Source organism: Martes martes, assembly GCF_963455335.1.
Source record: "Martes martes genome assembly, chromosome: 18".
Classification (NCBI taxonomy): domain Eukaryota; kingdom Metazoa; phylum Chordata; class Mammalia; order Carnivora; family Mustelidae; genus Martes; species Martes martes.
This window is the reverse complement of record NC_137906.1, coordinates 37,899,451-37,914,268: the sequence shown is the minus strand read 5'-3', so window position 1 is coordinate 37,914,268 and position 14,818 is coordinate 37,899,451. Positions and strand designations below refer to the sequence as shown.

The following is a 14,818-nucleotide window of genomic DNA, read 5'->3' as shown; positions in this document are numbered from 1 at the left end:
ATTTTTAGGGCAGTAGGAATACCTCGCACATGCTCTAAGGACAGGCACATCGTGACACACTTGTCCAAACTCGCAGAATGCACATCAGCTGGAGCGAACCCTAACGCGTCGACTCTGGGTGACTCTGGCCTGTCTGGATCGGCTCACCGGTGGGAACACATGTCCCACTCCGGTGGGGGTGTTGCTAGTGGGGCAGCTGTGCCTCGTGGGAGCAGGGGGTGTGCAGGAAACCTCAACCTCCCTCTCCACTTTGCTGTGGGCCTCAAACTGCTTAAAAAACAAGTGTTAATAGAAACCGGTCTACTACTAAGAGGAAGAGAAAGGGATTGGGCAGGCTGGAGACCATGAGAAAGCATGAGATGTCCCAGAGAGATTGAACTTTATTGAGATTTCCTCCCCGCTGAAATCAGAATGGCATTAACACTGGAAAGCTTCCACTTTGGAGAGAAACAGCACTGTTCAGGCACAAACACTTACAGATACTCCTCTTGGGGGGAAATCTCGGGATCCTAAATTTACCCCAGGTCCCAATCCACACCCCCCCCCCCCGCCAAAGAGTCAGAATTCTGCTTGAAATCCACATCCACAGAGCGGGGCCCAAACAGCATGGAAAGCCCAGGCGGGCCGGCTGAGGAGCCTACTGGCAATTTGGAGAAAAGGCAGGTCAGCGAGAGAGGAGAGCGAAAGGAGTGAGAAAAGGCAAATGAATGGAACAAAAAAAAAGGGAGAAACAATCACACTGGCCATGCCATTCCCTGGCCCATGAAAACACAGATCCTGAATGAAGATACTGGCCTCCTCATACCCACTTCCCCCAGAGTGACAGGGGCATCGGCTGCCAGGACGGGTCTGCACTGTGTACCACCCCGCTGCACGGAGAAAACCAGATCTGCCTGAGCCGCTCGAAGGCATTGGGAGCATCAAGGAGCAAGGTGGGAGGGCAGACTCTTGAGACGGTAGGTGTGGTGAGGCAAGGGTGGATTTTAATGAGAAGAAAAGCAGCTCGTTGGGCCCTGGTCACCAGACTCCTCGGGCGCCCCAGCAGGCCCCTGGTGCTCTGCTTGGCTCTGTCCTTAGAAGCAATGTCCTGGAGGCTCTGGCGCCTCTGGCTGACTTGTGGGAGGTTCCAGGCCCTGCTGCAGCTTGCCCCCGCGTGCTAAGCCTTCTGGGAAGCAGGAATTCCGAGTTCTCCGTGGGGACCTGACCTGATTGACCAGCAGTTCACTGCCACGGCCCCGTCCTCGGAGCGCCTCCCGTCTGCCCTCATCTTCACTTTCCTTCTGGTCCAAGGTGACCTCCTGGTGCTGGTGGGCCCTGACTCAGGCCTCATGCTGAAGCCCCCCAAATCACTCACTCCCAAGGGAGACTGGCTCATGAGGCCGCAGGGGCCGCAAAGAGCAGCCCAGGGCCAGGTCTCCTGGATTTGCACAAACCATTCACTCACCTACTTTTGATCAAAAGGTTCCTTCCCTCCACTCCCTGCTGCCCTCCGGGGTTGCCCACCAGCCAGGCAGGAGCCTCACAGCGCATCCCTTCTGCGTGCCCGCTGGCCTCTGCTGTCTCCCTCCTCTCTCTCTCGGACAAGGCAGGACATGCATATTCACACGTATTTGAAGGCACTGGCTGCCCCGTGGTACGCATGGTGCAAACCAGTATCGATTCAGGCGGACACTGAAATGTGAAGCCTTGGCTTCCGCCCGCACCGAGTGCCCGATGCTGGTTCTGACTCATGGGCGATCACTCTTGAGTTTTGGGTGTCGGCACCTCAGGGAATGGAGAAGAAGGGGAAGGTAAAGCCATGGCGTGAAACCCAGGAGGGAACGACTCTTCTGCAGAGCGTCTCTGCAGAGAAGGTATGGAAACTGCCTCCTCCTCGTCTGGGGGAGATGGGCTGCCCAGAGAAGACCCTCGGGAAAAGGAGCAAGGTTTCCATCGTCCCCTCTGAAACCCGCCTTTGGGGTCTGAGTTTTCCAAGACATGCAATAGACAAAGACACACTGCAAACCAATTAACCCTCCGAGCCGTTCTGGTACTTGCACTGAAGTCACTTCCAAGAAGTAAATTACCCGAACGCGTGGAACACTCAGCCTCCTCTTGGGGCCGAGAAAGGGACTGAGCTTCCCAACCAGCTTAGAGGACTACATCGGAGAGATGGCAGGGGGAAGGCAGCACCTTCTCCTAGCCCAGGGGACTCCTGTTCTCTCTCAGCATTCTGGTATCCTAAACCGTTCCCCCACCCCATGAGGAAGGAGGGAGGAGGGCCAGGAGACTGCGTGAGAGGAAGTCACGCAGGACCCAAGCAGCCCTACAGAAATCAAGTCTTCCCTCTTTTTCCCAGCTTAGAGACATCAAAGAGAATTTCAGCCGCTTTCAGCTGGACATGCATCACTTCAGGATACACTAGAATTTAGCTGCTTTCTGTCCCTTTGCAATAGGACCCAGGAAAAGCTGGCGGGGCCTGACCCCCCTCAGTCAGGCCCCCCACGGAAGCAAGAAGATGGGCACACTATATAATTCACAGTTTCCTCTCGCCTCCCTTGACCCACACGCTCCCCCACCACTGGCCTCAATTAACTCCCAAATCTCCGGCATGTAAGGATTCTTGCCAGTGTGGCTCAAAGGGTTAATAAACCAGGACTTCTCAGACAGTTAGGACACAAGCTCATCCACCGACAGGAACCCCAGAACGGAGACACAATGACCTAGTGTTTCTTATAGCGATTCTTTGGGGTCTCGCCACACCCTGTTTTGTCACAGTTGAGAGCACCTGGATTCTTTCCTAGCCCGAGGCTTCCCAGGAGGCCGGGGAGCTCCTGCGTGATGGCCCGCTCAATCTTCTCCAGGAAGCAGCCCCCCATATAGGAACACTGCTGGGACAGCAGCTTGAAACTGGAGATGGGGTTGATGCCAAAGAAGTCCTTGTAGGCCTCGCGGTTGGGAAGGTCAAACTTGCTGACGTTGGTCTTTGCCAGGATGGTCTTGAAGATGTAGAACTTGTCGGGGTCTTCCACAATGTCCTTAAAGACCAGCTCTCCATCGCTGAAGAAGGTCATTTTGTCCTTGTAGGTCTGCAGATAGCGGTCAACCAGGAGGGCGTGGATGCGGACCCGGATAGCGTGCTGGCGGATGAAGGCGATCTTGTTCTCCAACCTGTTCTCGATCACCTGGTTCAGGTCTTCCAGAAGAGAGATCTCTTCCTTGAGAAACAGGTCCCGGTGGGTATCGGGCTTGTAGTCTTGTGGCCAGAAGGAGCTGACATACACCCTCGGGGGCTCTGTGACATTGATGAGTGGGGCCAAGCTCCAGAAGAGGGCGCCATAAACCCGCATGAGCATCTGCGTGGCCAGGTTGTCGGCCTTGTTCAGGATGATCCTTATCTGGGACTCACGTCCCTTCAGCTGGCGGAAGAGCATCTCCAGCTCCAGACCCACGTCCAACTTGGTTGGGTCAAAGACGACAAAGATGAGGTCCGCTCTGTCGATGAACCACTGGCACACGTCATTGAAGGGGTAACCTTGGGATGGGGGGGAGTAAGAAGTCAAGCTGAGCAGGCTCACCCTAACCCTTCGTGCCCCCTTCCAGAACCAAACCATTGCCTGCACTGAAGGAAGTAAAGGCAATAGGGATTTTCGGGGCTTCTAAAGACTCAAAGAATTAACTGCGTATCTCGTGGGCCTTGTCAGCCCTGAGCCAAGAATACCGTGATCCTTGTCTTAATCTATGGAATCCAAGGCTCTAGGAAAATAAAATACTTTTTCAAAGTGGAGATCTTTCTACTGTCAAAAAAGATATGGGACAGTGGCAAAGACATAGAAGGGATGAAGTCAGGGAATTAGAAGGATATGAGGGAGAGGATGTGCTATTTAGGGGGAAGCAATGTGGAGCTGGCCCAAGACCCAGACTGGAATTTGGGCTCTGCCACTGGCCAGCCCAGAAGAGTAAAAGCTTCCAACCTTCACCATTTTAGTTACAAAATGACAAGAAGAACAATAGCACCTCGGTCTATATAAAGATTATGATGTTGCTGTAAGTAACAGAAAACACCTAACTAAAACCGCCTCTCACATGGTAGGTTCTCAACATATTTTAACTCCTTCCACTTATTTCCAAAATGAGGAGACTAGGAATACCTGTCTTGAAATTCTTCTACAACAATCAATGTAATGCACATAGTTATCTGATGCATAACAGAAGAAGAAAGTGAATTTACTATCATAATTATTAGTGACAATATTATTACCAGTAATAAAATGGTCATAAAATCAAAATGAGAGTTATAACCATAAATTGAGATCCACCATCTGGGCCTATAGTCCTACAGATGCTCTGTGATGACTCATCTCTGCATACAGCCCCGTGTCACGGGAATACTTAGCAACCTCTATCATAACCTAGTGTCTGCTGGGCCCAAAGTGGCACTCTTCTCCCACTGGAAGAGAATTTTGGGAAGTCTAATACAGGCTTATGGTCAAACAGGCCTGGTAAAGTAGACCCTGGACCAGGAGGAGTTTGATGTCAGGTTCAAACCAGAACCAAAGTTAACCAGAGGTCAAGTACACGTGGACTGGGATCCGATTTGCCTTGGACAATGCTGGCCATCTTTCCTCTCCCCTGCCTGCCTACCACCCGCCGCTGAACTGTTTTCTAACACAAAACTCAAGGTGTTCGGATACAAGTGCTCCATTACCTCTTTCTTGCTGCTTGCGGTTTTCAATGATGCCTGGTGTATCCACGAAAGTGACTCGCTCCAGAAGTTTGTGGGGAACCTCGATGCCAATCAGCTTCTCTAGGAAATTCTGGCCAAATTTCTCGAGGGGTGAGAAGGACCGGGCACTGTCAGCAGCCATGACGATACCCTCGATGGTTTTCAGCTTGGGTCCATGCATGAGGACGGTGAACTCAGAGGTGGTGGGCTCAGCACCTGCACGCATGGGCATGAGGGCAGTCGGAACACAGTCACCTCTGGGACAGAGACCCTACTACAAAGTAAGTGGATAATCAAGGGGTTTCAGGGTGGGTTTGCCCCAAGAACTGGATACCCTGTTTGCTAAGCTAGTGTCTTCTTTCTTTTTTTAACTGTAAAATAAATGTCACGAAATTTACCATTTTACCCATTTTGAGTGTACAGCTTGGTGGCATTAAGCACATTCATACCACTGTGCAGCCCTCATCACCATCTGCCTCCTGAACTGAACCTGTCCCCATTCATCCCCCCCTTCCCAGGCCCTGGTAATCTCTGCTCTACTCTGTTCTCTGTGGATTGGATGACTCTAGGCACCTCCTAAATGGAATTGGAGGACATCTGTTCTTTTGTGTCTGGCTTATCTCACTCAATATAGTGTCTTCAAGATTCATGGATGTTGTAGCATGTTTCCAAAATGTATTCCTTCTTAAGACTGAATGATACTCCTCACTCTATCATACGGATAGACCCTTTGGTTTATCCATTCATTTGTCTGTGGATGTTTGGGTGGTTTCCATCTCTGGGCCGTTGTTTACAAATTCTCCTGTGAACACAGACTGTAGCTGTTAGCTTCTTGTATGTAACTCCCATTGTTCTATCGATGACACACATGACTATTTGATCGTGCCTTCACAGAGGACACTGCCATGCCAAACACACGTGCACGAGAATCCGTATTACCTGTATAGAGCTGGTAGCGAGTGTTTTCCAAGCCAAGGAGGTAGTTTATCATGGTGGACTTGCCAACGCTCCACGGTCCCAGGAATAGCACCATGGGCTTGGAAGTAATCTCCCCATCTGTAGGCAGCAGGAATTAGACGTGGAAGTGACTGATGAAGTTTCATACAGGAGTGACACAGTGCTTCCTGCCACATCCCAGTCCATCTAATGGAGTTTGAGAATTCTACATGGGACCGGGCAGGGTATGGTGATCAGTGGCATGTCTCTTGCTATGTAAATGCGATCACCCAGTTAAAAGACGTGAGGAGACGTGATTCTGGCCTTACACAGATCCTTGGCACACAGGCTCCAGAAGGAGGAGATGACATCAACAAACACTGACTCAGAGCTCACTGTGGGTGAGGCCTCCTGGTTTGCATCTGAGGAACTGCTCATCAGAAGGGGAGAAGGGAGCTGCCACAGGGGGAGGGGTTAGAACTCTGCTACCTGGGGACGCCTGGCTGGCTCAGTCAGTGAAGCGTGTAACTCTTGGTCTTGGGGTTATGAGTTCAAGCCCGACATTGGATGTAGAGAATACTTAAAAATAAAATGTTGGGGCGCCTGGGTGGCTGAGTGGGTTAAGCCTCTGCCTTCAGCTCAGGTCATGATCTCAGGGTCCTGGGATCGCACCCTGCATCAGGCTCTCTGCTCGGTGGGGAGCCTGCTTCCCCCTCTCTCTGCCTACCTCTCTGCCTACTTGTGATCTCTCTCTCTCTGTGTCAAGTGAATAGATAAAATCTTTTTAAAAAATAAAAAATAAAATAAAATAAGATGTTAAGCGGTGCCTGGGTAGCTCAGTTGGTTGAGTGTCTGCCTTCAGCTCAGGTCATGATCCCAGGGTCCTCGGATCGAGCCCCGCATTGCACTCCCTGCTCAGCAGAAGCCTGTTTCTCCCTCTCCCTCTGCTGCTCCCTCCTGCTTGTGCTCTCTCTGTCTCTCTGTCAAATAAATAAATAAAATCCTTTAAAAGATAATTTCTTTGAAAAATTAAAGAAAAAAAAACCCTCTGCTATCTGGATTGGTAACAGAAAGAAAAAGACATGAGACAGGCTCACACAATCTTAGACATCCTGGACGGGAGCCTCCTGACATCCTACCTCAGGCTCAGCCTGACCCTGGGCTCTGGGCCAGTCTCAAATTAGCCTCCAAAGACCACGATCTATTTGCCAAGTCCCAGGACCAAGCACTGACTAGGCAATTCTTGGGTCCCTGGGCCCCGTGTCCAATGTCAGGAAGAGCAACCTGCCTGGGCCACACCAGTTGGGGTCTCTAAGAAGGGAAAGCAGAACCCTCCAGCGCTTTCAAAACCGGGGGCTGGGGGGTGGGGGAGACAGGGCCACTGGCTGCTGACTCACAGGCTCCTGCTCTTGCAACTTGTCCCTGAGCCACAGCACGGGGGCCAACCCGGCGTCACGTACACCTCACATTCTCCAACCTCTTGGTCCCCCTGAGCCCGGCACATAGGCCCTGGGCAGTAGATCCTCTTTTTTTTTTTTTCATTTTTTTCCATTTTGATATATTTAATTTCTTGGTTCAAGAATCAGAAGTATAAAAGGGTATAGAGTAAAAGTCTCCCACCCCATCCCCAGGCTGCCTCAGTCATAACACCCATGACGCATCCTTCCAGGCATTTTACTGCGCGCAGCCCAGGCAAGAGGAGCAGACACCACGTGCCGCATCTTCTTTCCACGAAGAGGGGGGCAGTATTCCTCTTGTTCTGCACCTTGCTTCTTGAAGTGCTGGTTTCCTTTCTCTGAGGTGAAACTTAGTCCCAGAAGACCAAGATGGTGTCTCGTAAGTGGCAGGCACATATATAATTGCCTGAAATTGATACCACAGCCCTGCCCCATTCCTCTCCGCCTGCAAACACACACGATGAGCTGCTTGCCTCCCTGAGTGCCAGCACCCGGCTCGAGGACAGGACGGGATAGGCAGACTAAGGGGTTGGCAGGAGTCCCTGGTTATAACCACAAAGATCCTAGGCAGAGTGTCTTTCACCCAGGTCCAGGGGACACTAGGGGAACTGGACCTTCCAGCTCCCTCTGAGAAGAACTAGAAACGGGCTCTCTGAGGGCTGCTGTTTCAGCTGTCTACGGCAGGGGGCGTTACTGGCATGTGCAGGAGGCCACAGGTGAGCCGCTGAGGTTCCCCTGCAGGCAGGGAGGCAGAATCCCTGGCACCAGAACAGGGGAGGGGAGAGAAGCTCAAAAAGCGGGGATCAGGAGGCGGGAGCGCCCTCCCCGCACAGCACCATTCCACCCGCCAGCCCACAGCCTCGGGCGGGCCACTTGGGTGGGTCTGCGGGCTTCAAGGCAAGGCCAGTGTGGAAGACAGGAAACCACAGGAGACAGCCACCTCACACATCTCCTGTGAAGCCCGGGAGGATGGTTGCCTCTTAGGCTGGGAAGAGGCTGTCCAGGAAGTCATGGAATAGGGCATTCTCCCCAAGAAGGAGCCGAGAGTTCCAGCTCTTGGTTCAGCTGTGTGATCCTAAGAAACCCAGCATTTCCCTGTGCATCTGGTCCCTCTTCTGTGAAGCAAGAGTAATGGGCACCCTAAATACCCTGCCCACTTTGGAGCCTTCGAGAGCATCCCATGGAGAGCATCACACAAGAGAATATGGCAGTTGCCCGTTCACACAGGGAGAGATGTGTAACACCCTCTCCGTTCAATCAGATACATTGTGAAAGTTTTCGGGGATGAACAACTCAGGAAAAGCACAGGGCTGCGGGACAACAAGACTCCCAGACCATTATCAAGGCCACAAACCGGTCTGACCTAAGGCGACTTGGCAACAGCTACGAAAATGTTTAACTCCACAGTTACACTTTGAAACATTTGTCCTACAAATGTATCTGCACAAAATACCTAACAATTAGAGGCGCAGTTGTAACGTTTCACTCAGCCCTTTTACCATTTGGGTCAAATACAAACAGAAAAAGACACGCTTGCTCCTGGGCGCAGAGCAAATGTCTGGAAGTATTTGCCGGAAACTATAACAGAGAAAGGCTCTGAGGTACAAGTGGAGACACTGAAAATCAAGACAGGGATTTTTATTTTTCAATTCATACTATTTTCCACTATTTGATGGGGGGGTTAGGCAAAAAGTATCCCTTGTTTTTATTATTCCAAAAATCAATTTTTAAAAGAATCCAGACCCAAGGAAAGCTGACCGAAGAAGTGATAAGGAGAAAAGAAAAAAAAAAAGGATTCCGGGCCAACTAGGGGACTTCACACATGATCTCTTCCCTGTCAGGGGGCTCTGGGGGGACGGATGGAAATTGGCATCATGGTCCTGGGAAACCACAACCATCCTACTGAACTATGAACACGTGCAAAGTGATCCCCACAAAATCCCATGCAAGTTAGAGCACTCTTGAGGGGAAGGCTGGTCACGTGACGGAGGCCGGGGCTGGGGGGTGGGGTTTAAGAGCGCTGGGCTCCCTGTGTTCCTCACGCCCACCACTCACAGAGCTCAAGAGCGAGTGTGGGCATCAGCCACGAGGGTACCTGTGATCTCGTGCTGCCGAAGCTCGTTGTATTTGTACGACTGCTCCAGGGGCTTGATGGAAGAGTGGTAGATCTTTCGAAGCCGCTGCAGCACCACTAGAGGCAGAGAAGGGTGAAGGGGGAGAGACCAGCTCACTTTGCAGGGTAGCTCCCCCCCAGGCCAGTGGGGAGCAGGACCCCTCCGTACCCCCCCCAACCCACAACCGCCGCCTCTGGCAGCCTCACAGGAGTTGGTCCACATCCCAACCCTCGGAAATTGTTAACCAAAAGGCATTCCCTCCCACCCTCAAAATCTCCTGCACTACTTTTTTTTTAAAACCTGATCCTCTTCTCCCTCCAGGGAAAAGCAACTCACAGAGTGAGGCTGGGAGCCTGCAGCGTGTGAGGCCCAGAAGGAGGAACTGGGGCCCCAGACCAGGCCATCTAGACCTGACCCTCCCACAGCTCCCCTCTAGCTGTGTGCCCCATGCAAACTGTGCAAACCGAGGCTGCTCTGAGCTCCAGCCAGCTCGTCAATGAAGAGGAGGCATGAGCCCTGCTGAAAGCCTTGGGTTATTCTGAGCGTGAAGTGCCAGAAAGAAAAGAGCTTTATAAACTGTAAAAACCAAAGCAGATGGGACGAACTCTTATGAGCAAGCCTCCCCGGCCGCCACATGAAGGCTGGCACTGGGCCCCAGGCAGCAGCACTGGGATTTGTCCTTGGCCCTGGCCCTATTCCCTCAGCTTGGATCACCTCTCCTCCTCCCTGCCAATCGAGAACCCCCACCTGGGCCTTGGATGCTGCTTTGGGAGGCTCTTCTACAGGGCCCCCATCTCCAGGGCTCTCAGCCCTGGAGACCTGCCTGCTTCGGAGCCCAGACCCAGCCCGACCCCCAGTCCCAGGTCCTTCCTCTGGTTACCAGAGTAATCATCCACTGGCTTGTCCTCATTCAGCATCAGAGTTTTCTCGATGTGGGAACGGTCCCTCATCTGGGCTTCTTCACTCACATCCTCTGCCTCTTCTGGGGAGAGAAGCAGAGAGCAGGGTTAGGGCAAAGCAAAGAGCCGGGCTTTGCTCTTGGCAGGAAAAGGCATAAGGAAGGGCCGTGGGAAGGCTTGCCAAGTTCAACTGAACTGAGTTCTATCTTGAGGAGAGACTGAAAATCTAAACTCAGCTTCCGCTAAACTCCATGATCCATTTCACATATTCAGCAAAAATGAATTGAGCACCTAGCATGGGTCAGGCACAGAGCCCCATGCTGGGAAAGCAGTGGTGCCCAAAACAGACACAGCTCCTACCCTTGGAGAGTCTTCCTATAGTCTCATAGGGAGATGGGGAGAAATCATCTTGAAAGTAAGGTAATAATTACGGTCAGTGTTGTGGCTATGGCAGGAAAGATTCCAGAAGCTATGGGGGCCTAAGACGTGTGCCTACAAAGTCTCAGCAGGCTAGTCAGAAACCCCACCTGGGAGCTGAGATCCGAGGGGAGGAGTAAAGTAGGTGAAGACGGGGCAGGAGACAGGAGTGGTTTAAAGGAGTCGACCTTACTTCCTAGCAGCACTGGCAGCCAGGGAGAGGCTCCAAGCAAACAACTGACCCAACAAAATGAGCATTTTCTCAGGATCACACAGGCTGCTGTGGGGCTTGCGTGGGAAGAGCTGCGGCTGGATGTGTTGGGGCAGGGGGTGGCCAACCGTTGCTCTGCCCAAGCGGGAGATGCCCCGGTGACCCCCTGCGGGCTCCCAGGGAGGGGTGCCTGCGTTATAGGCCTACCAGGTGGGACAGACTTGGGCGTGAGGGATAGGGGAAACCAGTCCCACAGGCGATGGGAGCAGAGAAGAATCACTGTGTCTCATGCAACACCTCAGGAATGGATTCTCCAAGATCCCCCAGGACAGCCCAACCCCAGACACAGCGAGGTGTGGCGGGGGGGGAGGCTCCAGCTGGCTGCAGGCCCCCCCCTTCTGGAGGGTGCAAGTACCCAACAAGCAGTATGGAAACTAAATCCTGCAAGGAAATCTGTGGGGGGGCCACACTGGAGACAGATGACTGAGCCCAGGCCCTGTACCCTGCAAGCCGCTTTTGGTCCAGGCCAGCATATTCGGATAAAGCATGGGGGGCGCTGGCCATCCCTAGGATGCACTACATCACTAGTGTCGGCCCCGCCCTCCCCTGTACCCCACCCCCCAGGCCTGCAGGACATCAGGGTCCCTCATTATCACCATTCTGACCCCACTCCCCGTCCACCCTACCAGACCTGGCCTAGTCTTCAAGGGGAGACCCCAGGGGGCTCTGAACACACCCTACCCACAACTCTCTCCACCAGCTTGCCACGACAGGGCCTCAAAACCTGACACCATGCCCCATGTCCTTCAGGTTAAGGCAGTGGTCCACACTGAAGTGGATTGAGGGACCCTAACAGGAAGGCTCCAGAGGGCCTCACTCAGAAGTGACCAGGTTATTCTGGGCTGTCCATGGTGCAGCCTCCCAGCGGTCCCTCCAAACAGGGTTTAGTGGCTCATGAATAGCCCAAAGGCCCCTCATGGGCCAGGCATCCTGGCTGGGGCCTCCACCCAGCAAACCTGGAGCTGGCTGTGGGCTCTCCCACCGCACCCTGTCCCTGCCTAATCCACCACACACGTCTTGCAGGAAGAGCGCAGCAGCCCCAGGGGCTGGGATCAATCTCGGCGCTCCCCTACCCTGAGGCCCCTCCTTAGGCTCCTCTGCCTCATGCCCCTCGGGCCCTGTATTCAGTTCCTCAGAGCTCCGCTGGGGCCCCTCATCTCCAGGGGTTACGGTTCCTGCTGCTTCCTGGGGCTCCCCGGCTTCCTCTGAGGCGCCCCCTGTTTCTTCTGAACTCTCCCCGTCGCCACTGTCCTCCTCAGATTCTTCTTCAGATGGAGCGCCTCCTCCTTCCTCGCCTCCACTGTGGTCACCACTCTCTTCTTCAGAGGAGGCCTCATCCAGGGCCTCCTCAGTCAGCCCTGCGGCCTGGGCCTCAGGGGTGTGGTCCTCCTGGGTGTCTCCTGCCTCAGAGCTCCGTGCATGGCTGGTCTCTGAGACTGGGCCGGGCTCCCCCTGGTCCTCGGCCCCCTCCTTGGTTTCTGTGTCCATGTCCAAGCCTCCATCTGGCACTTCTGGCTCCTGATCAGGCTCTGGGCTGTCCTGTTGTGTCTTAGGGGCGTGGACCTCCGTGACCTCCGTGGCAGAAGAGGCTCCCGAGCCTTCTGGTTGCGCAGTCCCTCCTGCTGCCCCCTGTGCGGGGTGGTCCCCTAGAACCTCCTCAGCTTCCTCGGGGACTGCGCCACTCCCAGCCTGCCCTGCAGCCGCCCCGGCAGCCCCCTCCTGTCCGGGGCCCTCTCCCAGTCCCAGCTCTTCCCCAGGCCTGCCCTCTCCTTCTGCTGGAAGGATGCTGGCTCTGGGTGGGCCCGCTTCTTCCTCCCCAGGTCCCGCAGGGTCCCTGGGGGCAGCTGACTCTGAGGCTGAGGCATTGGAGAGGCTGGATTCGGGACCAGGGCCCAGGCTGGTGCTGGCAGGGGACCCAGCAGCTGTCTGCTCCGAGCTCTCAGCCTCCCTGCCATCCGGGGAGTGAAGGAGCAGGGTCTTCTCTTGAGGGGCCGCCTCCACATAAAGCGCCCTTTCCTTCTCCTCTAGACTTGCTTCTCCAGCAGAGAAATGATTCTCCAACAAATTGCCAACATCTTCTGTGCCACCCGAAGTGGAAACTTGCCGTTCTAAATGATTAGAACACCATTGGTCAGTTTCACAGGGTTGGCACTCACTCCGCTTCTCTAAAGAGTCTAACACCACCTCGCTCCTGTCCTCCAGGACGGAGGTGTGGACCTCCCTCCCTGCTCCTCACAGCTACCCTCTGAGCAAGCAGAGTGGCTGTTACTCGGACTTCCACCCGAGACCTGGACGCTGTGGCTCGGGAATTATCACCCACTGTCCATCCCTGGGGGAGAGAGCAGCCGAGCCGCCTCCAGGACCCCACCCTTGGCCCCTAACTCTCGAGCCTCCACTGGATCCTGATCACCACGGCGGCGGGGGGGGGGGGGATTCAGGGATCCCTTCCAGCCCTTCCTCAACCTTGCGGCAGGCACGTGCAGCGAGGCTCACCAAGAGATCTTTCCAAGATAGGACAGATGCTTGGACATTCCACCCCCTGGTCAGTTCCTAGAGTCATTAACCGGCAGGCTTTTTACACTGCTATCAGCAAAGGAGTGAAAACAGGTGTGCGCCGGCCAGATCATCTCAGGTTCCACAGCAAGTACTTAGGGGATTACTTGTGGCTCTCGGCCTTATTAAGTCACACATTCAACTCTGTCCCCTTAAGGGCAGGCATTTGCTGGCCTTGCTAGCTTAAATTAGAGGGGACACGGCCTGAGGAGGAGGAGCTACCCAAAACAAGCAGGGCCAGGGCTTCCCGTTGGCCTTAGCCAACCCCTTCCCGAGGGGATCCCCTTCTAAGGGCCCGTGGCTTTACCAAGGAGAGCTGAGGGCACAGAGAGAGCAGAGCAGGAGAGAGTCCGTGGGGGCCTAGTCTGTGCCAGAGATCTCTGTCAGGAGGTAAGTGGGATTTATGTGTAGAATGGGGCCAGGAGAGAGGACTGGGTCTATCCCCTCTGTCCCGTCCCAGCCAGGTTGGGACCTATTTAAGGAGGAGGCTCCAGGAGGGGGACAATGGAGGTCTGGCACCCTACCTTTTGGTAGCTGACACAGCCCCAAAGACTCCCTTAACTCACAAAGATGCTTTTTGAGGAAGCAGCATCCCACCTCTGTTGGGGACAGCGTGGTACTCCCACCTCTGCCTCCCACAAAGAAAAACCACATCTTGGGGCTCCCCTTTTAGGGTAGCCTCCAAGGGCCAAGAACAACTATTTTCTCATTGACCCCTATAGCAGCAACCTGAGATCAAATTCAGGAGGAAATTCGGGTGCCTTTAATTATAAAGGAGCCGCTTATACTGACAGGACACTTTCACATTCATGACCTCACCTGACCGCCTTGATTACCATCAGACACATTTCAGAAGGTCTAGAGAAAGTCTTTGACTTGCCTAAGACAGCAGGTGGCCAGTGGGTGACTGGAATCCAGAACTGTCTACTCCTCATCCAAGCCTCCTATGTCAACCTGTGTTTAGGGGTGCACACGGGAACCCCTTCTCCCTGGGACCTCACCCCTCCCTGCACACACTTCTGTCCACATCCAGACTGCAAGAGCTAAGGCTTTGATAATCCTCCCTGTGTTCCCCCAGACCCTGAGAGCCACAGAAAGTGCCAGGGAGAGAGGTCCGTGGTGACACCTGGGTACAAGGAAAACTTCTGGTTCCCCCAGGGGAGAGCTGGAGGTTACCTGTTAAAATTTTCTTTCCTTATCTCCTAATTCTTCTGTTTCCATCTCCATCCCCCCGACCCTCTGGGAGGAACTCTGTTTAACTCATCAATACTGACAGTCTCTGAGCAGCAAGATACCGGTACTACACCTCATAAGAGATACATTTGTACAAGCTTTCAGTGTGCCAGGCAATGTTAAAGCATCTTATGCAAATAAGACATTAACTGATCTTACTCGATTTACTTCATTTCACTTGCTTCTGGAAGACAAGTCTTCCTCTTCTCGCTATTTTTACAGCTGAGATCAGG

At 53.7% G+C, this 14,818-nt stretch overlaps 1 protein-coding gene across 2 annotated transcripts in view; it reads right to left on the bottom strand.

The window, feature by feature from the left end:
• Positions 1-347: 347 nt before the first annotated feature.
• SRL (sarcalumenin) overlaps positions 348-14,818 on the bottom strand; it is a 36,821-nt gene continuing 22,350 nt past the window's right edge. The window contains exons 2-7 of one of the 2 annotated variants that reach the window (XM_080829804.1): positions 11,873-12,907; positions 10,093-10,194; positions 9,194-9,289; positions 5,645-5,761; positions 4,688-4,921; positions 348-3,514 (exon numbers count right to left, since the gene is read on the bottom strand). In XM_080829804.1, the coding sequence (XP_080685930.1) occupies positions 2,703-3,514; positions 4,688-4,921; positions 5,645-5,761; positions 9,194-9,289; positions 10,093-10,194; positions 11,873-12,907 (2,396 nt within the window). In that variant the 3' untranslated portion in view covers positions 348-2,702. The remainder of the gene's footprint in view (positions 3,515-4,687; positions 4,922-5,644; positions 5,762-9,193; positions 9,290-10,092; positions 10,195-11,872; positions 12,908-14,818) is intronic. The other variant, XM_080829805.1, reaches the window with a different exon arrangement.